At 35.2% G+C, this 25,781-nt stretch overlaps 2 protein-coding genes across 3 annotated transcripts; one reads left to right on the top strand and one right to left on the bottom strand.

Moving 5' to 3' along the window:
- Positions 1 to 1,985: 1,985 nt before the first annotated feature.
- On the bottom strand, positions 1,986 to 5,281 carry LOC133852772 (protein CANDIDATE G-PROTEIN COUPLED RECEPTOR 2). Its single transcript, XM_062289523.1, has 6 exons — positions 4,859 to 5,281; positions 3,359 to 3,550; positions 2,795 to 2,957; positions 2,596 to 2,698; positions 2,403 to 2,484; positions 1,986 to 2,237 (listed from the first exon to the last, which is right to left on the bottom strand). The coding sequence occupies exons 1-6, from the start codon at positions 5,144 to 5,146 to the stop codon at positions 2,160 to 2,162; spliced, it is 906 nt and encodes a 301-aa protein (XP_062145507.1). The 5' UTR covers positions 5,147 to 5,281; the 3' UTR covers positions 1,986 to 2,159.
- A 4,031-nt stretch (positions 5,282 to 9,312) lies between these two features.
- LOC133883121 (coiled-coil domain-containing protein SCD2-like) lies at positions 9,313 to 24,937 on the top strand. Of its 2 annotated transcripts, none has more exons than XM_062322338.1 (18): positions 9,313 to 9,479; positions 9,638 to 9,933; positions 10,678 to 11,039; positions 11,493 to 11,565; positions 11,750 to 11,791; positions 12,148 to 12,210; positions 12,842 to 12,891; positions 12,978 to 13,005; positions 17,916 to 17,987; positions 18,109 to 18,219; positions 18,308 to 18,368; positions 19,214 to 19,321; positions 19,483 to 19,604; positions 20,657 to 20,726; positions 21,827 to 21,868; positions 22,583 to 22,623; positions 23,349 to 23,475; positions 24,510 to 24,937. In XM_062322338.1, the coding sequence occupies exons 2-18, from the start codon at positions 9,640 to 9,642 to the stop codon at positions 24,629 to 24,631; spliced, it is 1,788 nt and encodes a 595-aa protein (XP_062178322.1). In that variant the 5' UTR covers positions 9,313 to 9,479; positions 9,638 to 9,639; the 3' UTR covers positions 24,632 to 24,937. The 2 variants fall into 2 exon arrangements, with proteins under 2 accessions (XP_062178322.1, XP_062178323.1); XM_062322339.1 differs by having other exon boundaries at positions 9,635 to 9,933.
- The last annotated feature ends 844 nt before the right edge of the window (positions 24,938 to 25,781 follow it).

The following is a 25,781-nucleotide window of genomic DNA, read 5'->3' as shown; positions in this document are numbered from 1 at the left end:
AACGTTGGTGTTGCCCTAAAGAGAACATTGAATGGGACCAAGACATCCTTTCTACAAACCTTTAAATCTCATCAAGTCATTTCATGATTACAAGCCTTTTTCCTGTTTTCTTCTCCTTTTCTAGGGTCTTTTACTAGTCATAATAGAGGAAAAGGAAAAAGTCCAGGAATATATATCTATACACTACATGATTAGCCCTGGAAAGTCTCAGGGCGTATATTATATGGCTATAATTGAGGTTACTGGATAATATTCATGCAAGCATTAATCTTTACAAGTATGAAAATGATGTAAAACCAACTGGGTAGTTGAGAATTTGAAAAAGGGTATGAGGAAGTTAATAACTGCTAGGCCTTGTCAAACTCAAAGCTTCCTTCAACTGTGAGCACGCAAGAGATCAAAAATAAAAGCTTCTTCCAACCCTTCAACTACCCTTTTTCTTAATCATTGAATATGGTGTTGCAACCTGCTAGTCTAATTGAGGTGGATATATACCTGAAAAATGAAACCCCAAGTTTGTGATATGGGATAAAATTCCTGAATTTCTTTAAGGATTTCATGTTATCAGGTTGGCTGAAGAATTCTCTATTATTAGATTGTTCGAATAATATATAAATTAAAACTACTTAAAAGATGAGATTGTGTGACTCACCTGCTCGGACAACTTAATAACAGAGAATTTCAATGATGTGATATTATCTAGACCACGTGTTCATGGTCAGTTATTTGTCTTAAGGAACAATGACTTGGTTAGAACTGTCGTTCCCACAGACAATGTCAACTATTGATATAGTGACCACACACGTCGAACATCCAATATTGAAGACTTGCAAAAAGACTAAGAGTTAAAGTAGCATGTCAGGAGTGATGGGAAACTACCTCTGATGCTTAAATTAGCAAGAGTGAAATCAAAAAGGTATATGGACAAAATGTAAGCAAAAAGGGTATGCTTAAGTTAGCAAGAGTGAAATCAAAAAGGTATATGGACAAAATGTAAGCAAAAAGGGTGAGAGAGCTTGTATACATGTGATGCGGGCCGCTTTACCTTTATAGAGATTTTGTCTTTAGTTTGCAAGCGGGCACAAGAAGGCAAATATCGAAGGTCAAGGAGGGTAGTATGGAAAGTGGTGCGCTTTCATAATTTATTTCACTTTGGGTGACACCTCCAATGACTCTTTTCCTTATTGAGTGGATTCAAAACAGACAAGGCAATAAGGTCTCATAAATTACTTTCATTTGAGGGAGTGCTCTCAAGAGCTCTTTTCTTATGCAAGTTTGAAATAAGCAAGTCGGTAAATAGGCGGATGACATTCTTTATAGAATTATTACCATTTTGGGTGTATGCAAGGGAGAGACTTCCAGTGTACTGTACATGTATGCCGCTTGGTGAGTCCAAGCCTTAGATTTGGGCTAAAGCTGTCTTTGGGCAAACAGGCCCTCAGCTAGGCCTACAAGGCCCTTTGATATTTGGGTACTCCATATATTTAATTCCATAATTTACTTGCTGAAACTGGAATAAGTATGGCTTACTCCAATACAATAGTATTGGTCTTTTGCATATGGTAGAATGTACATGTAACTCTTTGCAGAATTTTATTATTAGAATCGTAACGTACTCAGCAATTTCCTGTTCACAGTATACGTATTATAAAAATAACACGTATTTCTTGAGCATGTGGAAAACACATAATTTTTTATCAATAGGGACAAAGTTGAAATGAATTTTATTAAAAAAACATGTGCATCTCACATTCTATTAAAAAAATAAATGCACGACATTTTTATAGATTAAGTTTAAGAAATTCCTCAAACCCAATTTAAAGGAAATCTTTGTCCTTACTTTTTAAATATTCTGAGAAAATTTTGCCTTTAAATAAATTTGTTGATTTTCCTTGTTTATAGGAGATGCTCATGCACTTGATGAAGAATAATGTTCTCAATCACCATATTCTATTGAAAAACGTAAGGCAAAGAACATAAGAGAATAGCAAAAAGGGAACATGGTAATAGCTTCTACGGTTAAGAAAAAGATATGAAGCCATACAAACATTGATCAGACATTGCTTGCATCTCAACATTCCGAGATTGAAGTGTACATATTTACTTTTTTATATACAGAGAGTATTGTAAACAGATCATGTTATTCAGAAGTCACCGTATCACTCCCAATCAGCATCGAAGAAACCAGCATCTTTCATCTCCGAGTAGTATACATTCTCTAAATGCAAATCTTCCTCCTGTGTCCATCAAGAACGCCATCAATTAAAAACAATACTATCTTCTAAATTTAAAGAGAGAGAGAGAGAGAGAGAGAGAGAGAGAGAGAGAGAGAGAGAGAGAGAGAGAGAAAATTTTAGGTCAACCAAAAAAACAAGCTGCAAAGAATGAATGATGATGATAACCTGGAAAAAGTCGGCCAGAAATGTTACATATAGAAGAGGAAGATAGAAGGCATGATAACAGACAATGGTGGCACCATACAACCTGTGACAGAGAATTTAATTTAATTTTTTAATAAAAAAAAAACCAATAGAAAATTACTAGAATTGAGGTGTTAATGGAATATTAGTTTTAAAGAGATTGATAAAAAATTACCAGAACCCAAAACTAGCCCCGTTTCCAGTAAGTGCACAAGCAAACAGTGCAAGAGCATTCATCGAGAACATAATAACAATGTAGTTGTAGAATGCAGGTCTTGCTGCAGAGTATTGAAAAAAAAAAAGAAGCAGTGAGATTAAACCGCAATGAAATTGATAAGTGACAACTTTAATTTGCATATGCCAGACAAACTTACCAGGTAATCTTTCTCTCCACTTGGAATGGTACATGAACAGTATGAAGCCATAGACTGCAGTCAGCACCAGCCTATGAACAACCCACAAGTTCCACTTCATCTGGTGTGTATGATCATTGCTGTCAATGAACAACGGGATCCCAAATCCAAATAGATAAATTGCCTGAAAGAGGTTCAATGGGCAAGGAAAGATCCATTACTTAATGCAATATTGAGTCATTGAACAACTAAAAACAAGTTCAGAAAGAAAGAAATAAATAAATAAATAAAGAACTTTAACAATAATCCACACTTTAGCATGTAGTTCAATATTTGCAAGAGCTTCTATACAACAATTCCATACATAATCAATTAGAAATGGCATAGGAGTTCATTGGTCCATCAGTGTACAAGCTGAGAGCCAAGAAATGTTAAAGTGTGCTATTATAACACACATATGAGAAGGAAAAAAATAATGCTTCGTCCCCCATAAGAATGTTGTATTCTGATCATCATGGAAAAGGTAATGTTATACATAAGTGAATTTTATTTATTTATTTATTTTCACGAAAATGAAAAGAATACCTTTAGAAGGAAATCCAAACCAACGATAAGCCCTGAGACAACAAATGTCCGTGTCAACGCTTCTAACCCACTGAAATGATTTCCTTGGAATAAAAAGGCCACCAAGCTTACTTCTAAAAATAGCATTCCAGATGTTGCAAGCAAAGATAAGACATTCCATGCCAGTTCTTTTCCTGGAGTGCACTCCCATGCCTGTGTCAATAAAGAGGATCCAGTTCTTAGCTAAGAGAACAGGAAATTTCAAGCAAACAGGAATGCGGATGAAACCAAGAGTTTAGTAACAGCCCCATAGCATGTGTTATCAAACTTAATTACTGTCTTTGATTGCTGGAAAGTCACTTAATTCATTACAAACCAAAAGCAATTTAAGAAAATTGGACAGTGGCTTGACAGATGTCAATGTGCAAAGATTCAATTTAACCAAGAATTTTTGCCTTGTTAAGAAATTCCGAAACTATGATAAAATAACACAGAAAACATATTATCAGGACCTCACTGGTACATGCATACTAGATTAGAACATGTAAGTAAATCAAAGTCTACACACGTCGGAACCAGAGTTCAGAAGATAAGAGAGAGAGAGAGAGAGAGAGAGAGAGTTACAGAAACAATCAAGATTCAAGAGCATCAGCACCATGTGACCAACTGAACATGCGCGGGAACGGCCCTTAACTGAAATTTTTTTCCTCTTCTATATTCCTGTTCTTAACTTATTTTCATGTATAAATAAGATTTTTTATTTTCTTATTGTTTCTTACATTCTTTCCTAAATTCTTTTTTTGATAAGTAATATTTCCTAACTTCTTTTGATCTCTTACACTTGTTGCGCCACCAAAGACAAACATGAAATAAACTTAACTATTGAAACTTCATAGGCCACAAGAAATTCTTCTATTCTTCCAAATGCGCAATTAGCTGCCAGAAACAAACCCTGCACTCTGATCATATCCTAAGTTCTATTTGCCACCTAATTTCCTCCATTCACTATCTTGAACTCTGATGAAAATAATAATAATTTTCACAGTAAAATTTCATACAGTTGCGATTACATGGGATCAATTTATTCAGATTTCTAATTCTTCAGTAATTTCATTTTACTCATATAAAACATACAACTTGATGTTAACCCCTCAGAAACAAATTTGTATAACCCAATTTTACCACCCAAGTATAGCCACTAACCATACGTGCAAGAAACCCAACAACAAATCCCAAATACAGCCACTAATAACTAAATCCAATGGTACAAAGAAACCCAAATGGAAACCAGCACAATTCAGTTTTTCAAATCCAAGAAAGTAAACGAGGATTATATAACCATTCAGAAACGACCAAAATTCAGCTGCAAATAACTAAATCTGAAAATGTGAAGGAAACCCAAATAGAAACCAAGAAAACTCAGCAACTAAAGTCAACTACCAAATACAAGAAGGCAATAAATTGAAGAAACCACCACGATCACAAATTTATTCAATTAATCTATAATTGCAAAACCAAAACCTGAAAACAGCACCAAATCAGGTTGAGCAAGCTAACAAGCCAGAGGCACGCGTAGTACGCAATTATAACATAAGACCGTCCATGCGATAGCTTGGAGAAGCTCTTCCTGGCTTGGAAGGACAGGTAGAGAACGAAAAGAAGGGAAGGAATAATGAGCGCAACATTGTGCCAGAAGCCGTGGCACTCGAAGAGCCAGTCGTAGAAGCTTGGGCCCGAAGAGAGAGAGGGGGAAGCGATGGTCGAGTTTGAGAGCGAAGAGAGCGTGAGTGATTCTTGGAGAGCCCGCATATCTGGGAAAAGAAAAAAAACCCGATTCAATCGGGGAGGAGAAGAAGAATTTGGAAAACCCTAACCCTAGGTTCAGTTCAAAAAGGGCAATGCAGATATTCGTGGATAAGGACAGAAGTCAAAAACCTCATTGATATGTCGTTTAGGTCCAAATAGCACCCAAATATACTCATTATTATAAACACGTTTCCAATTCAAAAAAATATTATAAACACGCTCCATACGTGATACATAAGGTTGATATGTCGTTTATGTGTTTTGGTAAGGGGAGAATTGTAGTTAGGAGGATGCCTTTGCGAGAGTTTGGTAGCTCTGAACAAGTTTCGTGGGCCCGTGGCAAAGCTCCAACCACTCTCTGTGGATGCCCACACTATTGTCTTTTCTTTTATATTTTTTTTTGGGGGGGGGGGGGGGGGGGGGGGGGTTGGGAATTCTTTTTCTTATTTGAAATAACTCAGCAACAATTTGGGCATCCACAGGAATTAAAAAAAGAAAAAGAAAAAGTGTGAACATCCGCAGAGAGGATTTGAAATAGTTGTAGAATAAAAATATGATTTTTAGTATTACTTTTGAGATAATTTTCCCTACTAGCAATAGATTTGAGATATGGTAGCTTCTTATGAATCCGGGCTCAAGTTTGTTACAATATAGTATATATACGAATTTGAGTAATGTTAAAAATTATATTTTTATTTTACAAAAATCTTACAATAGTATAGTTCCAATCAATTATTGAATCAGTCATGATATATAATCTAAGAGTTGATTAAGACTGCCGAACTGTCACATCACTTGAAGTTGGACTCGGTTAATAAACTAGAGGTAGTTGGCTATGTAGACCGGAGTTGTACCATATATTCAACGAGTCTCGCAAACCTTATCGTGAAGAGGAAATGGTACGAATAGGCTATAGGAAGAAGAGTTATGACTTATGATGTAATTATATATTTTGTATAATTATGAATCAGCATGATTTTTTGCCTTTGCCATATTGAAAAACATTGTCGCATGTGTATTTTACTCTTATGTTTCAAAATGATTGGGTTTACTATATAATTGCATTTCACATGTGATCTATTCACTAGAATTTGGGTAAGGATGATCTCAAGGTAATTAGTGCCTTCGGGGAAGTTTCATACTTAATGATTTAAGATGTTTTTATGTATTTAGATATAGCTTCGATTCTGTAATGATTATAATATAACGTGATGGTTGCTTAATAGAGGCTCTGCACTAGCTGTCATAATTAATGTTCATAGTTGCGAAAAATTAAATAAATATTCGCTATTTTAATCTCAATTATGGTTTAATAGTGATACTATAATTACCTTGAGTTGGAAATCACTGAACAACTTCAACCTCAAGCATTCATAGATCATCGTCGCAAGAACAAAGGCATCGAAGTGCTCATCTCTTGGCATGGACACAACCCTACAGTGTACAGACACCGGCCACGTGGGAGAAGTTAGATGAGATGCAACTTCGGTTTCCCCACTTTGCCCTTAAGGACAAGGGAAATTTCGGCGGGGGATGAGTCATGAGTGTTGGAGCTCCATTTGTACTTCGATCCCTAGGAAGTCTGGGTATACGATAAATGCGAGCAGTCAATCAGGCTTTGATTTCCAAACTTGGATGGCATATCTGCAACAAGACTACACAATCCATCTCCTGTCCTCTAGCCTCTGCAATAACATCCACAAGCTCTCACATCTTCCCATCTGGACCATCTGGTCTTCCTCCGCAAACTTCCTTTAAACCCCCTCCTCTTTCGGTCTCTTCACCACCGATCAGCTTTCTGACTTCTCACTCACAATCCTAATCGGACCTAGTGGCGGAGCTAGAAATATGTCTTAATAGGAACGGAATTAAAATAATAAAATATGATAATAAATATATTTTTTATTCTTTTTATATATTATATTTTTATTATAATATATAAAAGTATGCTAATTACAATTCAAAATATAAATTATAATTATAATTCATGACTCACTATTGATTCATTCAACCATCAAGGCATCAACCATATATTTACCTACGCATCATTCATTAAGCTAGCGCATCAGGCATCAGATATTAATATATCATGGATGTTTTACTTTTAATTTATTTTTTTTTTTATCATATTTTCTATTAAACTATCAAAAATTCAAAATATCAACAAAGAAACACAAAAAAAAATGACACATGTCCTCACTGCTCACTCTCTCACTCACGGCTGTCTTCAACCTTTTCTTATCACTTTTCATATTCACTTTTCAGTTTTCACTCACAGCCTACTCTTCTTCGTCTCTTTCTCATCTCTGTCTTCTTCTCTTTCTTTCTTTCTTTTTTTTTTTTTTTTTTTTTTTTTGTCTTTTTCGTATAATTGTCTCTTTGACTCTTTATGTGATGATACTCAAAAGTTTATAGTTTAAAATAAAAATTAGAGACAGAGAGACTCAAATATAGAAATACTTTCAAGTTACAAGCTTAAAGCGTAGGAGAAGTGTAGTACCTAGGCCTCGGCGACAGGGGATTGAAGAACTGAAGAAGAAGATTTGTGAAAGATTTGCCTGTAGAAGAAGATTTGCTAGTAGCGTGTAGAGGAAGATTTGAAATGTATCGATCATTCATGATGTCTAATTTTGTTTGAGTTATGTTTTCTTAGTTTTGGGTTGGGTTTTCTTAGATCAATATCAGCCCAAATTTAAAGGTAATTTCCATTTTTTAAGGGTGCTACTGTCACTGAGCTAAGCTGTCTTAATTTTTTATTTTTCTTTTGAGCAAATACAGAAGAATGAATGTTTTGATTTAATTTTTAGGGGTTTGTAGCATTGTATGAGCATTATTATTAGGGGTAGAATAGAGTTTGAGTTAAAAAATTACATTTTTATTTTTCATTTTTTTTCAAACATTTAGAGGGGGCGGGCGCCCTTGCCTGCCCCCTTTTATCTTCGCCACTGCTTGAACCAATCTCTGGAGCTGAACCTTAGTGACCGCCCACCTGCTTAGACTCTTTCTTTGAAAAATTGCATGGTGTCCCTACCAAATCTCTACTTGCCTCCTGATGAACTCTTTTGTCCTCTTTGCCAACTCCTTAAACCTCTTTTCTTCACTTGTGCTTTTGCCTGCATTGTATGGAAAGAATCTTTTTGGCCTCTAGAATCCTTGGCTTTCAATTTTCCTTCTCTTTCCTCCTTGATTTATATCATCATTTGCATCGGAAAAAGTTGCTGTGAATACCCTAAAAAAGCACTCATCTCTTGAAGCTCTTGTTGCAGCTCAATTAGCCTTCTCCTTGGGGCTCAAATCCTTTATCCTTGAAGGAGGCTATTTAGTAGTCATTCGGATCTCTGGTAGCCTTTTACGAGTGATCGGAGGATCTCTTTCATCGTCAAGGATACCATCTCTACTATCCTTACCATCCATCCCTTTCTTCATTCTTGGGAAGCCAAGAAGATTAACATGCATAAGGATCAACTATCAACTTCTGTGCTTACCATGTGATTTATTAGGACACCGGTGACATCCAACACATGCAGCAATGAATTAGATGTGGCCCTTTTTTGAGGAAATGTCACAAAACAATCTCCTATAGATTTTAGGCTAAAAATTTGGAGCAAGATATATAAGATTAAAATTGTATTTTAAAAAACTTCCTTGCCATCTCAAAATAAAAATCCCCATGTTCTTTTGAAATTGTATTTTCCTTTTTTACCCGAAGAGGCAATGACTTAGTCCGAAGATTTACCATTTTATTCTAAAAAATTTAACAAAAATGAATTTCCTCTTCTCTATATCGACCAAAGAAGTTACTTTATTTATTTATTTTTTAATACCAAAAAAGTTACTTGAAATGCGGTACCTTTGTTTTAATTCCTGAATTGTAGATATTTGCCCAAACTGACCGTTGCCTTTTCAAACCAAACGTGGCATTTTATACGCGAAAACCTCCACTTTTACCTCTCGCTCGCTCTGTGTCTTGCCATTCGGATCCCATTCTTTCCTTTCCAGCTTCCAATGAGACTCTAAAATGTAAAAACGTTTTTGGAGATCCTTCGCATTTTTCTTCTTCAAGAAATCATTAACAATTTGATTTAAATGAGAGCATTTCAGGTTGATTATCAAAGTTCAATTTTGATAAAACTTCCAAACTTTTTTTTGCATTAAAGAGCAATCGCATTGTGATTTTCCTCATTCTTCTTTTCCTTCCGGGTTTGAATTTTTTTTTTTTTTTAATCTATAAATCAGAAATAGGAATTGGAGCAAAAATTTATGAGCAATTTGTATTTACTTGCACCGTAAGAAATCCCAAATTAGAAGATCAACGTGATCATAAATTGCATTTAAGGTAAGCGTCGTAACAATTTTTTTTTCTTGGTGTGTATGTGTGTTTTGTAATTGAATTGCTTTTGATCAGAATCTCATTCTCGTTTTCTTCTTCTTCTTCTTCTTCTTTTTTTTTTTTTTTTTTTTTTTAAAAAAAAAAAAATCCTTTAATGGCAGTAGCTATGGACCGAATAAGACCTGTGTATGTTCGGCAGAAGAGCATAACGGGGACGCCAGGGGCGCCATCTTCGCCAATGATGTCGCCACTGCACCGCCACACACGGTCGGGCTCCGTCGGGGTGGCTAATTTGAAGAAACAGAAAGCTGCAGCGCAGAGGCTGGCGCGGGTGATGGCACATCAACAAGCTGATGAGGGAGACGAGGAGGATGAGCTTTTTGATGATTATACCTCGGGGAGTGGCGTAGGGAGCATAGGGCTTGCAGGTGGACGGTCAATGCGGTCTCGATCGCCTTTGGTAATTGGCCTTAATTCTGCCTAAAATTATTCCTGTCAAGCTTATGTTGCAAAAGAAACATGAGTTTTAGGGCAGTTAAGAATGTTAGAATCTACTTATGCGTAGTTAATACTATCAGTAACCTATGTTACAATGATAATGTACTAGTTGTTGGGATAAAATTTCCTTTAAGATAGTGTATATTGAATCATACAATGGGATGCCAGATGATATGGTGGAATTAATTATGGGAATTGTGAAGATCAACAATATGCATAGAAAAGAATTGGTTATATTCATATAAGTAGGATTGATCGGGATAAAAAAGTTATTCACAACTCTATTGAAGTAATCATTTTCCTTGAAGTAAAACAGCATGTATGTATTTTTTATATCACTTTCCTTGAGCGTTCTAGTGTATGTTACTGATCAAGGTTGTTCCTTTTTTTAACATCATTTGCCCTTTCCTTTTTTCTTATTTAAAGTGCATTACATCACCTTAAGCTGACATGAAAAAGTGTTCTGGTCAGTCTAGACTGATGGCATGAAATACTTAACATGCTGGGATTACATTGTGCACATTTTAGCCATTCTTATTTATGATCCTATGAAGTTTTTCTTAAATGATGAAGAATGTTGCAGTTGGCATGACAATAGACGTGGCTGTGTTTGATGATTGAATTTAGGAAAACAATTATAAACGAATTGATATTTCAATATTGATATTATGAACTCTTATTCTGACTTCAATGATGTCTTTATTAGTCAGTTCGTGCAATTCAAGAACAACCTCCATCTGCACGTTCTTCGTCAGTTGGTCGATCATCTCTGTCTCTCAACCCTGTCGAACAGCCATCCTCAACTCGTTCAATATCAGCTAGTCGGCCGTCTCAATCCACTAACTCTGTTGAACAAGCTCTACCTGCTCGTTCTACAATAACTGTCCGATCTTCTCAGCCTACCAATACCGTTGAACAACCTTCATCTGCTCGCTCTACATCAGCTGCCCGTCCGCATTTAGGAGTCAAGATAGCTCCCATGGTACCAGCTAGTGTGCCTATATCACTGAGGCCAACATTTTCTGTAATTCCATCAGAGGTTCCCATTGATATTAGGAGAGATAAAAGGTATCTTGAGGCTGTAAACTTGTAGCCTTCTTATGAAGAATCATATTCTTATCATATCTACTTTTTCGTCTTGGGGGTAAGAATTTAATCTTAATAGCTTATTAAGTGTTTGTTTCCTTTTCATACACTCAATGTGGTTTGTCCCCATTAATCTGGCCTTTGAAGTCCAAACATACCAAATTCTATGAGGAAATAATATTTGCCGTTGGGACAATTTTACAACAGAATTGAGCAGTCCATGCCTTCATTACCATTGTTGTATGCCTGCGACTTTTAAGAGTGTGGCTGTTATTCTGTTAGTAAATATGGATGTTCAATAATTCTTTCATAAAGTACTTCAATTCAATTCTTTTCTGCATACTGACATAAAGGTGCTTCAAAATGCACATATTTATCAATGTGTTTCCTCAATTCCTCTTAAATTAATCCTCTGTAGTTTTGGACCATAAGCAGGCTGTCAATGGATCTGGGGAATATGAACCTAAAAGAAACTGGTAGTCAGTATTCTTCTGCTCTACAAGATGAGGTATTTCTGCTTTTCAAGATGATATCATTCGTGCTTTAAGGTCTATGGTTAGTAATTGATTTGGATTGGAGTGCCTGAAGTTGCTAATAAGCTTAATTTTTTACTTACCTTTGGCAACTGTGATCATTGCGAAAACTTTTATCTTTATTGAGAATCTACTAATGAGGTGTGAATTTCCTTGCAGCTTGATATGCTACAGGAAGAAAATGAAAGTTTACTCGAAAAGGTGATGCCAATATAATTTTGCACTTCATTTTTGCCTATACGGTATAAATGTTTGACACTGGCTTGTAGTAACAATGCTCTATTTTAAGAAGATTCATATTTTAGTTGTGCACATCAAGCCGGTTTTCTTCAGCTTTTGAAGCACTGAGTTAATGGTTGGGAGTGCTGCAATAGTAATCTCCAAACAATCAATATGGTCAAATTGACTGCTTGTCATGCGGATATTGCTGTTGCAGCACATTCACTCAACATAGAAGATGTTATTCTAGGCAGAAAATTATAGTGGTCCAATGGTCTAATTCTGATAATGTATCAAGTATTTTGTTTGGTACCCTGTTCTGATATGTGCCTCCCCAGCTTCGACTTGCAGAGGAGAGGTTTGAGGAAGCAGAGGCAAGAGGTCGGCAGCTTGAGAAACAGGTAATTGTTTACAGTTAAAAAGGCAACCAATTAGATGATGTGTCTTTACAACTATATCAAATGATAAATATTCCTCTCTTTATTTGTTAAATAGGTAAAACCATGTAATGTATTTTTTTTATAGTAATTATGTGAATAACTTTAATGGATTATGCATGACTTTCACTTTTTGATTCAGATGCATGCAATATAATAGGTTTACGTTTTCCACTCTTTGTTGCAAATATATTAATAAGGTCGCTTCTCTGTTTATCAATTGCGTGAGCATTGGTGTTGATATGCTGGTCTATGTAGATGAATAAGAGATATAGACATTTGATGGACTTAGCTTAGTCACTAGTTAATAATTGTGGTTCCTCATTTTAAATAAGTGCTTTATTGAAACTGTCTCATGGAGAGTACACACAAACATAGTGTTCACATATTACTTATGCTTGTAAGAAAGTTTTTTGTTCATAAATTATTACTGATGTATGAAGTTTGGGTGTACCTAACGTTAATGATTCCTGGTTATTATTCTTCCGTGTCTTCTATTGCAGTTTGTTGTATTCTATTTGTTTGTGGTTATTATACAGATTCTAGTATTGATGGGTTATCCCTTTCTCTTTACTGTTTATATGCTTTTCTTTAGATTGCTACCCTTGGAGAAGGTGTAACTTTAGAAGCCCGTCTTTTAAGCAGGCAAGCTTAAAGGTTCATTTGTATTTGTAAGGTTTGTTTTGTTCCTTTGTTTTGTACACTAATTTTTTACATTGTGTACTCCTCAGAAAGGAGGCAGCTCTGCAGCAAAGAGAGGTTTGTAGTACTAAGACTGTTTCTATCTCTATACAACGACTCTGCAAGTGTATATCACTCATATAATTTACTGAAAATTCTAGTTATAAATATATAGTATCTCTTACATGTCGTATGCGTAAGTTTATGTTACTCAGTCAATATGCGTTAAAATCTGCATGTTTTAATTCATTTGTGCTGGTGTCAAGACATGGACCCATGTAATAGGATACGCATGCTCCTTCATGCTATTAGGGCCTTTTACTTATCCACACAGATAGCAGCCTGTTCATGTAAATTTGGAGCTCCTGACTTCTAAAATGAAAACTTAATGTTTCCTAGTATACCAGACTTGTGTGTTTGTGCTGTTTCAAGATCTATTAAAACCATGCACGAATTTAAAATGGGAAAATAATGTGTTCTCACTCTCTCTCTCTCTCTACTTGCCACTCAATGCACATAGATTGCTCCCCATAAAGTTTAGTTAGAATTGACTTTTCTGTGACGGTTCATGTTGTAGAATTTGCATGGAAATACTTAGAGAGAAAGAGAAGACTAGCAAATCTTACCTAGCCCCTCTCACCTATTTATTATATATATTCTAAAATTCAATACAATGACCAAAATACCCTTGTAACAAATCCCTATCACTAACAGATTCTTCTAATCCTCACAAACTCTTCTAACACTCCCTCTCAAGCTAGAGCATATATATCGTTATAACCCAGCTTAGAACAAATAAACTCTAACCGATTTTGACACAAAATTTTTGTAAACATGTTAGCTAACTAGTCTCCAGAGTTCAAGAATGATGTAGATATATCTTTACCAAGTATCTTATCTCGAATAAAATGACAATCAACCTCAATATGCTTGGTTCTTTCATGAAAAACTGGGTTAGACGCAATATGTAGAGCAGCCTAGTTATCACAAAACAATGGAATAGGAGTGGGAGCCGAGAATCCAATCTCCTAGAGAAAATGTTGTAACAACATCAACTCACTAGCTGTATGAGTTATTACCTTGTAGTCTGCTTCGACACTAGATCGTGCCACTATTGTTTGTTTTTTACTTCTCCAAGTGACCAAATTACCACCAAATACAATATCTTGTAGTAGACCATCTATCTGAGGGAGAACATACCCAATCTGCATCAGTAAAACCTTCTACCTTGGGATGTCCCTTTGGTCTATACAATATCCCAAGACCAGGAGCTCTCTTTAGATACCTAATAATACAAGTGACGGCTTTCCAATCTGAAACCCTAGGAGCCTCCAAGAACTGACTAACAACACTAACCGCATATGAGATATTTGGCCTAGTGATAGTACAATAATTCAACTTTCCAACTAGGCGACCATATTTGTTAGGATCTTCAAATAATTCTCATTCATCCTTTAGTAATTTATGATTAGGATCTATTGGAACCTCAACAAGAGGAGCACCCAGAAGACCTGTGTTTCCTAACAAATCAAGTACATATTTTCTTTGAGATAAATTGATACCTGTCCGGGATGTAGCAACTTTAATACCTAGAAAATATCAAAGTTTGCCTAATCCTTTATATGAAACCTTTGCAGCAAAAACTGTTTCAATCGAGAACAATACCTCCTAAATCATCTTTGATAATCACAATATCATTCACATATACCACAAGGAGAATATAGCCTGCACTAGTATGTAAGTGAAATAATGAACGATTTGTCTGACATTTTTGGAGACCAAACTCCAATACCGCCTCAGAGAATTTTCCAAACCATGCCCTTGGGAAATCCTGTTTTAAGACCATACAAATCATTTTTTAACTTGCAGACATGGCCTTGATACTCCCCCTGAGCAACAAATCCAAGTGAATTCTCCATATAAACTTCCTCATGTAATATCCATGTAAAAGAGCATTTTTGACATCCAATTGAAACAAGGGCCAATGTAGATTAGCAGCCAAAGAAATAAGTACATGAATAAAAGAAATTTTAGCAATTGGAGAAAAACCTATCATCGTAATCAATACCATATGTCTCAGTATAACCCTTAGCAACCAAACTAGCTTTCAATCTATCAATAGAGCCATCTTAAACTTAGCCATGTATACCCATTTGTAGCCAACAATTTGTTTACCAGGTGGTAATGAAACAAGCTCCCCAGTACTATTTTGATGAAGGCCTCTATTTCCATTTCTATGGCTCACCTCCAACTAGAGCAAGATAAAGCATCCTGCACTGTTTGTGGGATGAAAACACTAGAGAGATGGGAAATAAAGCAAGAAAGTGAAGGAGAAAAAGAACTAGTTGATACAAACTGACTTATAGGATGTTGGGTAGTAGAAGAACGTTTACCTTTCTGAAGAGTAATGGACAAGGAATCGGATGCAAGTAGGGACACTGGATCTGAAGACAGTAAAGAAGATGGTGGAGGCGCAAGAATTGATGGTCAAGGGCAACGCATATAGACCTGGAGTGGGGCAGGCAGTGCGTATTTCGGTCTTTGGTCAGTACAGTAAGCCAAAAAGGCGAGTAGTCGTAGGTGCGCTTGAGTGAGTGTGGCTAGAGTCAAACGTGTGGGCAACAAGACTGGATGAAAAGGAGAGACATACTCATATAGAGGTGGAACTGGAAGCGAAATGGACAAGACATTGGGCTCAAGAGTAGAATCACCCAAAGAATTATCAGCCGTAAAGTATAGAGTAGCTAGACTCAAGAAATGTGTCATCAGCACTAGTTAAGTAGCATCGAAGAACAAGTCTACTAGCAACTCAAACCGAAAAAGTTGACAAAGGCCAATTTCTCACAACAACCACGATTACAGTTCTGTTGGTTACACCAAAACCATCTACGACGATGGGAAATATGGCGGTGACAGTGGCGACTTCACACTACTGGTGACGGTGATCTTAACGCCATCGACCCCCTAACATGAGCATTAAGCCCAGTAACTCAGTAGTCTTTTGAAAAAATAAAGACTCCTAATATAATCAACCGTAAATAAATAAGCAACCAAAATATGAAGCGGAAAAGCAATAGACACAAATATTTTGGTTACGAAATAGAAACTCTTTGCATCAAAGAGAAAAACTACTCCGAGACAGCCAAACCCAGGAAATCTACTATTTAGAAGAAATAGCTAGTTACAATATAGTAATACTCACAATACTCTTGCAGTAGTCGTACCTTGAATTCTAACAAGCGCCTACTTGTCTGTCTCTCATCCAAACCCCTGTCTGAAGAGTTCTTCAATAGATTCCTTTAACTTAGAGCTCCTTTCTAAGTTAGAACTCGGATTTGCATAGGCAGCGTCCGGACTTGCAACTGAAACTTCAAGTAATTATTGAAGCACATTCGGACTTGGAACTTAGCGTCTGGACGGTTGCATAAAATAGTTTCTTTGTCCGCAGTCATTGCATCAGCGTTTGAACCTCCTTACAGACGGGTGCTCTCTGTGGCTCGCCTCTGCTAAGCTGTCCGGACTTCTTGTAGACGGAAGCTCTTTGTGGCTCGTGTTCGCTGAGCCGTTCGGACCTTCATAAGACTCTAAGTTTCTAAGCTAGGTGTTCAGACTTTGGCATATGAGCGTCTGGAAGGGCTGTAGGGAAAACAGACTTTCTTCGCTGTAAAGTCTTCAGAATCTTAAGATCTTCAAAATATTGCTTTCTTAGTGATTTATTATGTGCAGATACTTTCTTGTTAAGCTCTTTCCATATTGGAAATTATATTCTGCAACAAATCTTCTAGAATTACGGTGTCCCTATTATGGAAGTCTCTGATATGAAAGCGTTTTGTTAACCAGAATGTAGCCAATTAAAATAAACCAACATCTTTAATAAGTACCAAGAACAGAAAAGATGAGAGAAAGAAGAAAAAGGGAAAAGAGAAGAAGCAGGGAGAAACGAGAAGGATTACAGGGAAATGGTTAAATCCTAGGCTCCGATATCATGGTGTAGAATTCACATGGAAATACTTAGATAGAAAGAGAAGCCTAGGAAATCTTACATAGCCTCTCTCACCTCTTTAATATATATATATATATTCTAAAATTCAATACAATGACCAAAATACCCCTATAACAAATCCTTATCACTAATAGATTCTTCTAATCCTAACAAACTCTTCTAACAGTTCAAGTTTTCTTTTCCAAGGTATACCTAACCTATTATTATAAGCAGTTTTTTTTTGTAGGAATTTGCTAAATAATATCACTTTTTTGTTATTAGCATGTGTGAGATTTTTTATAAAAGAGAAGAGCAGGAAAATAGTGTTATCACAAGTCTTAAAGAAATGCCTTCAAAAATTTTGAAATATCAGTATACTTGTAAAAATAAATTACAGTTGAGAATATACATAAAGAAAACTATTGTCATACTTATCAATTATGTAGTGTTTTTATAAATCTTAAAAGATGTAATTGAAGGCTAAAATTTCAACAAGATAGGAATCTCTCTTTACCATAATTTTCATGAAACGAGCTATTTTTGAACTTATTTAATGAATCCAAAATACTAGTTGGGCAAGATCAACGATATGTTCTGTTTAAGCTGATAAATCATAAACAACAATTACGACAAACAATTTGATTCTACAGGTTCATTTTTTAGATCCTACAAGTCCTACTATCTTAGAAGAATGTGATCAATGAAGAACAGAACAGACCCTAGGAACTCAGGCGCAAAGAATATGATGCATCCCTTGGATATGGTGCATGTGTCTCCCAAATCGTAGTAGGTTCAAATTTTTAGCATGTACAGTGTGAGGTTTACCTATTCTCATCATATTGTAGACTGGTTCTAAGGTTTCGATCAAATTATTGCTACAAATCACATGGGTGTGTTTGATTAGAAGACCACCATGTTGTGGACAGCATCTCTCTTCAAATGTTTTAAAGTCTAATAGAATACAGATTACCAATTAGATTGTATATGAACACAGTTTTCCTTGCAGGCTGCTCTGAGAGTTGCTGCACAAACTCATGCTGGTAGCAGTGAGATTGTTGCCCTTCGGACAGAAGTTGAGGTATCCAGAACTTCTAGCTTGTATGTTTATCCTTTTCTTTTATTTTTTTCCTACCGTTATCTAGTGTAGAATTGCAATGTCCTGTGCAATTTAAATTTACACTTAACACTGGAACACTTAGACTGCAAGGGATGAGGCAACATGTGCTTTGGAGCAGCTGCACGAAGCTGAGTGTGAACTACAATCACTTCAGGCTATGACTCAGAGAATGATACTGACTCAGGAAGAGATGGTCTGTATTTAATTTTTTACCTTGTTTTTGCAATTTTGTTTCTTAATACATTATGTCATAGTAACGTGATTTGCAGTTTTTATCTTAGGAAGAAGTTGTTCTAAAGAGGTGTTGGCTTGCTCGGTATTGGAGTTTATGTGTTCGACATGGTAAAGTCATTATGTGTTCCATGTTGTTGTCTTTGCCTAAGTAACAATTTCTTTTCCTTAGGTGTACATAAAGTTCTCGCTTTTTTTTTTTTTTTTTTGCTCTCGTAAGACTTACTCTAACACCCCACCTCTTCTTTAGCCAAGGAAAATTAACATATAGTTTACATGGTTAGTTTTGATGATTGCGAATTCAAGACCTCATGCATTCAATTCCATAGAAATAATATTTCCAGGTTTGGCTTCATAGGTTGCGTGAGGGAGGCCAAAATAACAAGGGAGAAGTAGTAAGAAGGATATATTAAATCAAGATGCTATAGAGAGTATGATTTTACATAGAACAGATGTTGGGAAAGAATTAATACACATAATAGATCCTGAGTTTCACAGGCTGCCTTAGTATATAAGCCTTAAGGGCACTGAATTGCGATCTTGTCAGCTCGATATCATCCTAGAATTGTATATACAGTCTCCTGAATAGTTGTGACCAACTTTAAACATGTGTTGAAAACTTGTGTAAATATATTCACATTCTCTAACCTGTGTTATCTTAAAAATCAATCATAAAGGCCTTTGGAGACACCTTAAACAGCCTAGACATGGAGTAACACTTACATCCAACTGACCAAGATGTCAGCCCGTGACATTTAGACTGAACAGTTGTCTTGTCTAACATAAGGAACAAACCATGTCCCATAGCAAATACTTACTGTGATCCTGCAGCATTTATAAAGGTTGAAACTCCCCTCTATGTGTGTTATCTTGGTTGCCTTCTAACTCATGATTGAACTAGAACACATTTTAATATACATCTTAGATGATTAATAAGCACTAGAAAATTTTGGCAGGTATACATGCAGAGATTGCTGGAGCAAGATATGAATGCTGGAAGTCTTTTGCCCCTCTTCCTGTCGATGTTGTATTAGCTGCCGGACAGAAAGCTAAGGAGGAGATCAGTAAGAATATTTTTTGATCCTTTTTCACCGGTCCTTTTTATTTTTTTTGTTTTTTGCATGTTGAGGATGAAAATTGGTTTTCTCCCTTGCCTTTTGATTTGTTTTACACATCTCATGCCTTAGTTTAACTCATTGTTTTTCTTTTATCTCATGCTGATCAGTACATGACGATTTAGAGGAAAGAGAAAAAGTTTCACATGATTTGAATGGACATTCTGGAGAGGGAAATATTGAAAACATGTTTTTAGTTGAGAAAGGTCTGCGGGAACTGGCTTCACTAAAGGTTTCTGGTCATACATATCCTTATGGTTACAAATTTGGCAAACATATCTGTTCATGAATATCATCTGTCTTCTCCTTGAAATCTTTGCAACAGATGATTGCGCATATACATCCATGTTTTCTATGAATCTGCTTTCTGTATTTCTGCTTGATGTGGAGTACCCAAAGAAATATCTGTCCCCTAATAGTGGATGGTTAAGTTCATACACTGCTCCTTTGCCATTAATTATTTTGCCTCTTCACTTAACAATTTAGAAGAGTTGAATGTGTTCATTGGAACAGTGTCACACCCCCAAAGTGACATGAATTTTAATCTTCCTAAAGTTCACATTATATTTCGTCCAATCATTATCTGAATGCTGATGCTTAGCATCATTCATGAAGTTACATGTGAATATTTTGAAATAGCTTAGACCAGCTTTCTAGTCTTGACTATATTTTAACTTCTAACTTCTTTGACATTGTCTCGTAAGCAATATTAAACAATTGAACCTCCATCCTGTTATAGAATTCTAAGTTTAAATTTGCATGCATTTAGTACAAATTTCTGTAGGAGTTATGAAGAACTAAAGTTTTCCCATTTACTCAAAAATGGTAAAAATTCCAACAATGAAGGTCCATTCATTTATGTTTCTCAATAATTAGAGAATTTAATAAATACAGTCCTTTCAATGTTGGGACTTTTTGTTTACAAAATCAACGAAATATCTAACTTTGGGCTTTTCATATACGATCTATGTCATTATATTAACCAAGACATAAATTAGTACTTACTGAGCTTTTCAGACAGAAAACTCCCTCTCTTGCGTTTTTTTTTTTTTCCCTTTTCGAACAATGTTATTGAAACTGCAAGCAAAATTGAAAAAAAAATAAAGCAGTTTTCTACATTACTGTATTTGTGAATCCAAGCATTACATATTTTGTTATTTCTAAGCCAATTGAGGAACAAAGAACTACCATTTGTGCTAGATTAGTAGATTTGTTTTTTTGATATTTATTTTTAAAACAGTGGTTTCTTATAACTAGATGGTTTTAAATGTAATTATTTGAAAGGTAGAAGAAGCAGTGGCAGTTGCGATGGCTCAAAATCGACGCTCAAGTTCACTTAGATCCTGGGTCTCAGGTGCTAAGTAATTACTGCTTTCCAATAGAATCTTTTTTTTTTCTTTTTTTTTTCTTTTGGTCATAAGATAATATAATACTTTAGTATCAGCAAAAATGTTGTAGTTTGTTATATACATTATATGTTCAGATAATTATAAAGCAGAACTTCTCCTATACATATACTCTCTGTATTTTGGACAATGAACATTGCACCCTATCAATAATAGAGCAGTTAGGTTTTGAATGATACAAATTTTGTATCTTCTTATTTAAAAATTGCCTATTGTTTATGCAAACAAAAGAACTTAATATAAAGGAATCATTTCTTTTGTCCTTTTTCATGTTTGGTGAGAATCATGACTGGTTTTTTTTAGTTTTTTTAAGAGCAAACTTCACTCACTACATCTTAACTTTCATCACTTTTGCAATCATACCCAACTTTTAAAAATGTTAATTTAGTGATCCATCTTACAATTTTTTTCAATTTCACTTATATGTTAGGATTTTCCGTTAAATCCTGTCAAAATTTCCAAAATACCCTATATATATATATATATATATATATATATATATATATATATATATATATTTTCAAAGATTCAGACATGAGTATTTTTACAAATTCCGTTAAATCCTAACAACGCTTAATTTTTTGCAAATTTTGACCCTTTTTTTCTCTCCTAAAAAAAGGAGGGGTATTTTATAAATTTTGACACCACTCCGTTAGGATTTAACAAAAAATTCTAATGGATGGGTGAAATTGAAAAAAATTGAAAAATTGATACATTAAATTGACACTTTTTAAAATTTATGGTTGTGACTGCAAAAGTGTTGAAAGATTAGGAGTGGTAAGTGAAGTTTTCTCTTTTTTTAATGAATCTCACATGTTTGTCTCTGTTATGTGTAATTCACTAGAAAGGTAAGAACATTATATGAATTATAAAGAAAATTTTGATAGGGACTAGATTGTTGTCTGGCAAACTATACTCTAGTAATAATTAATCGAACAAAGTGATATGAATGAATGTTTTTGTTTACTAATTCAAATTATCATAATAAGTGACTTCTGGTTGCCTAACAGTTATTTTATTTATTCATTCCTTTCGATTGTTGGTGCAGATGATGTGAAGCTACCAGCCGAGGGACAATTTGAAGCATTTGGTAAGTTTATCACATACCACACTTTTCATATGGAAGTTCTTTCTTTGCACTCACTAGTAATGTTGCACATTTTGGAGCTAGGGCTCAATAAGTAATGTTTTGTTCCAAAACTCGGTGAGTTGCGAGATGAACCTGCCCGATTTCCAATTCCGGGTGGGGGTAAGTGAGAATTGAATGGTAGTTTAGGAGATAAAAGTGTAATTTACCTTTTATTTTATTTTTGTAAATGCTTTTGCAATACTGAAAATACCTAAAACAAGCCTATGATGAATGTTGAGAGTTGGGACTCCATGATCGGATAAATGGTTCTTTGCATGTTGGGTTTATGAGATAAGAAGGTGCTTACTACATTAATTATGTGTATAGAAAAATATTTATAAAAAATTATGCATACAGATAAACCTTTTAGGAATCCAAGGATCTGTTCAACAGATGGCTTATCTAAGTTGACCATGGTTTAGTTCGTGTCGATTGGAGACCTATTCAATGAAAACAAACTCATTGTGGGTTAATAAAGAGTTATACACTGTATGTGGCACTTGTTTTTCCTCTTTATTTATTTATTTTAATTATGGCGTGCATTTGTTGTAACAAGGCTTACTTTTATTACTTGTCTTCATGAACGTTACTACTAATATAATGTTGATGTTGGAAATTTGGATCTCTTTGGTGTTATTGATATAATAAAAAATATTATTTAATGTTTGCTTTCAGAACTAAGCCCAGAGGAATGCGAAGATGTCTTTTTTAAGCAGGTATGATGACACCTTTAAAGTTTGAAATTCTTATATAGCTTGAAAAAATGTCATAAATATGTTCACTGTATTATCTTATCTTTCTTGGTTCTCATGTGGGGTTTCTTCACTAAGTTAGCGCCATTAGGAGTTTTTTTTCCTATTGGATGGATTAGATTTGCATGTTTGGATTTTTTTAGAATGGTTGGTAATAGTGATATTTGTGTGTTACTGGCAAAAACTACCCTTTTCTTTTGCTTTCTTTTTTTCCCCTGAGAAATGACCAAAGTTACCACCGGTGATAATGTACCCTTTTGAATGATGACAACCACCCATTTCAAATGAAATTTTTCAACCCTATTCATCAACTTATCTTTATGGCATAGAGAAACCAAATTACAGTGAGAGAGGGCTGTTTTTGAGTGGAGGACAAAAAAGTTGTGCCTCTATACGTCGGTAGAGATGATGTTATTTTATATTAGGCTGGCCTTGATCATAAGGACCTGCGACCTAATCATCATTTGGATGTTTGTCATTGTGATGACATAGCCTATTTGATTTCATTTCAACATGATTATACAAATAATAAGCCAAATTAGAAGGGAAAAGGCATTTGTCTTCCAATTTTTCCCAAATAATAGATATTCGTATAATTAGGAGGAGGTTTGCATATAATTCTAATTGCTTCTGACCACATCTTTCACACTGCATGGCTTCTTGGATGCTTGCTTGTTGTGTTGTTGTAGGCTTGGCTTACATATTTCTGGAGGAGAGCAAAAAACCATGGACTGGAAACAGACATAGCAGAGGAGCGTTTGCAGTTCTGGATCAACCACAACACGAAGTCACCTACTTCACTTGATGCAGTTGATGGTACTCTCTTTTCTCTCTCTTCAGTCTCTTGTTCACACGCTTGCTTGACGATATAATTTTTCTTTTGGTACCTTAAATGTTGTAATCCTCGGAGTTCGGACTGAACTTCAGACCTTTTCCTCCCACACAATCCCAATCTGAAATTTACCATGCTTTTTCTTTATCACAAGAAATTCCTTCAAAAAATTAAGAGAAGTTTTTTGCCATTTCCATGCCAGGATGTACATACATGTGTTTGCCTCATAGACTTCTACAATTAGGGTTGGGAGTCGGATAACTCAGTTACGAAATAGGCATTTTCGCATTTCATACTGCCACAGACACTAAAGTTGGAATTTCACCGACTTTTTCCGCCAATGTTTATTTTCGTCACCGACATGTCAGTTAAGGTGGCGGTCGGTAATGTTGGTTGATAATTTCAGTTGAATGCTTATAGTCATCTCAAAACGACACCATTTTAGATGATAAATAAATAATAATTCAAAATGACGTTGTTCCAATATGCGGTAATGTCGGGTAAGTATCAGTTAAAATACAACTTCTCAAAAGTTATTCCTCCTATTGAACTAACTTTGTGGGAAATGGAAAAAGTCTACCACCTACCGGCCGCCAGTTAGGCAATGTCAGTCGGTTCTCGGATGGTACTCGGCCGGCAGGCGGTAGGCGGTTTTTTGGCACAGCCCTACTTCTGCTCTTTGCGGCTAGTCTGACGCTATATGATGGATATTTTATGAACCATAAAGCAATGTGTAAATTTTGTGATTCTTGAAATGAGTTCTTTATATGACATGGTACCCCCATACGAAAGTTTTTGATGATTAGTCTCATAATTCATACCAAAAAGCTCTGAATAGTGAATCAATGCCAAACATGCACTACATCTTAAAAGACTTGTATAATTAATGACACATGGTTAATGAAATAAATTAACCTCGATTTTCTCATTTCAAATTTTGGTACCATGAAGTAATGGTATATATTTTAAATCTGAGTTTTGATTTACTTATGATGCTTTGGCTTCCATGCTTGTACAGTTGAGCGTGGCCTTACAGAACTGAGGAAGCTAGGTATTGAAACCCAACTATGGGAAGAATCTCGCAAGTGGCTTGATCAGCTAGACTCCACCTCCAAACCACCCAGTCAGTCTGACTTCTAATAAACAGTTTAACTTTACTGGAATTGATTATCTCACTGAGTTTTATGTAAAATTTCCACACTGGTCCACAGTCATTTCAATTACCAATATTTGTATGAAATTTCTTGTGAAGATGATAAAAGTTTAAATGTCCATTACTCTTCTGTTCACCCTTCCTCCAACTCCCACCTCTACTATTTGTAAGTTCTAATTGGACTAAGTTACGTGGTTTTTTCCTTCACACCGGAGGGTTTTTCACGTACAAATCTTGATGTTTTGCTTGTTGGTTGTTTGATTTATTTCTCTAAGTTTTTAGTGAATTGATATTTGGTGCTAAATTGACTATTTAATTTGCACAAAAAAAAGTAGATAAATTTTGCTGCGTGTTTGTAATTGGCGTTCGCCCCTAACATGCACCGTAAAAACGCATGAAACCGTATGAGTGAATTTATAAAGGAAAATACCATATTCTCACATACGTTCTCATTTTCTTTCTCCAAATTTTCCTCCTCCTCTTTCAACCCATTTATTAAGCCCATTTTTATAGGTTGTTAGGTTTTTATCTTACGTTGTGATGTTTGCAATTGGTCTCTGTTGGGTTGCGTCATCCTTCCTATTTTTTATTTTTTTTCTTTTACAAAATTTATTCTCACTTTTGAAAGAAAAATAATAATAATACGTAGGTTTAGCTCAGCTTGACGATTGGGCTTTGGAGAAATTTAGCATTGATTGATTATAGCATGGAATAAATCAGCTCAATTTTAAGTGCAGGGAAAAGTGGTTGGAACAAAATCCGTGCATTGTGCACGGGAGAGAACAAAATAGTTATTGCCACTCGAAAATACAAACTTTGTCGTTTAAAAAAAATTAAAAATTCTATTTGTTATATCCCATCATACTGAATTAATGTGATTCATTTTTTCTTTTTTTTTTTTAAAAAAAAAAAAACAAAAGCTGGTCTTTATTAGAACTAGATATAACCCGCGCGATTATTAATTATAATTTAATTTTGGAACTTAAAAAAAATATCTCCATTGCATATAAAACATTGCAAGAATGTATAAACTACATAAAATTTTACTATCACAAGAATCATAATTTTAATTTTAATCTATATAAATTAAAACATTTAAAATATTCACAGATGTGTAGTTTAAAATGAAAAGAAGTG

The sequence above is a fragment of the Alnus glutinosa genome, chromosome 12, assembly GCF_958979055.1.
Source record: "Alnus glutinosa chromosome 12, dhAlnGlut1.1, whole genome shotgun sequence".
NCBI lineage: Eukaryota > Viridiplantae > Streptophyta > Magnoliopsida > Fagales > Betulaceae > Alnus > Alnus glutinosa.
The sequence above is the reverse complement of the archived record's forward strand: the minus strand, read 5'-3'. Positions and strand labels throughout refer to the sequence as shown.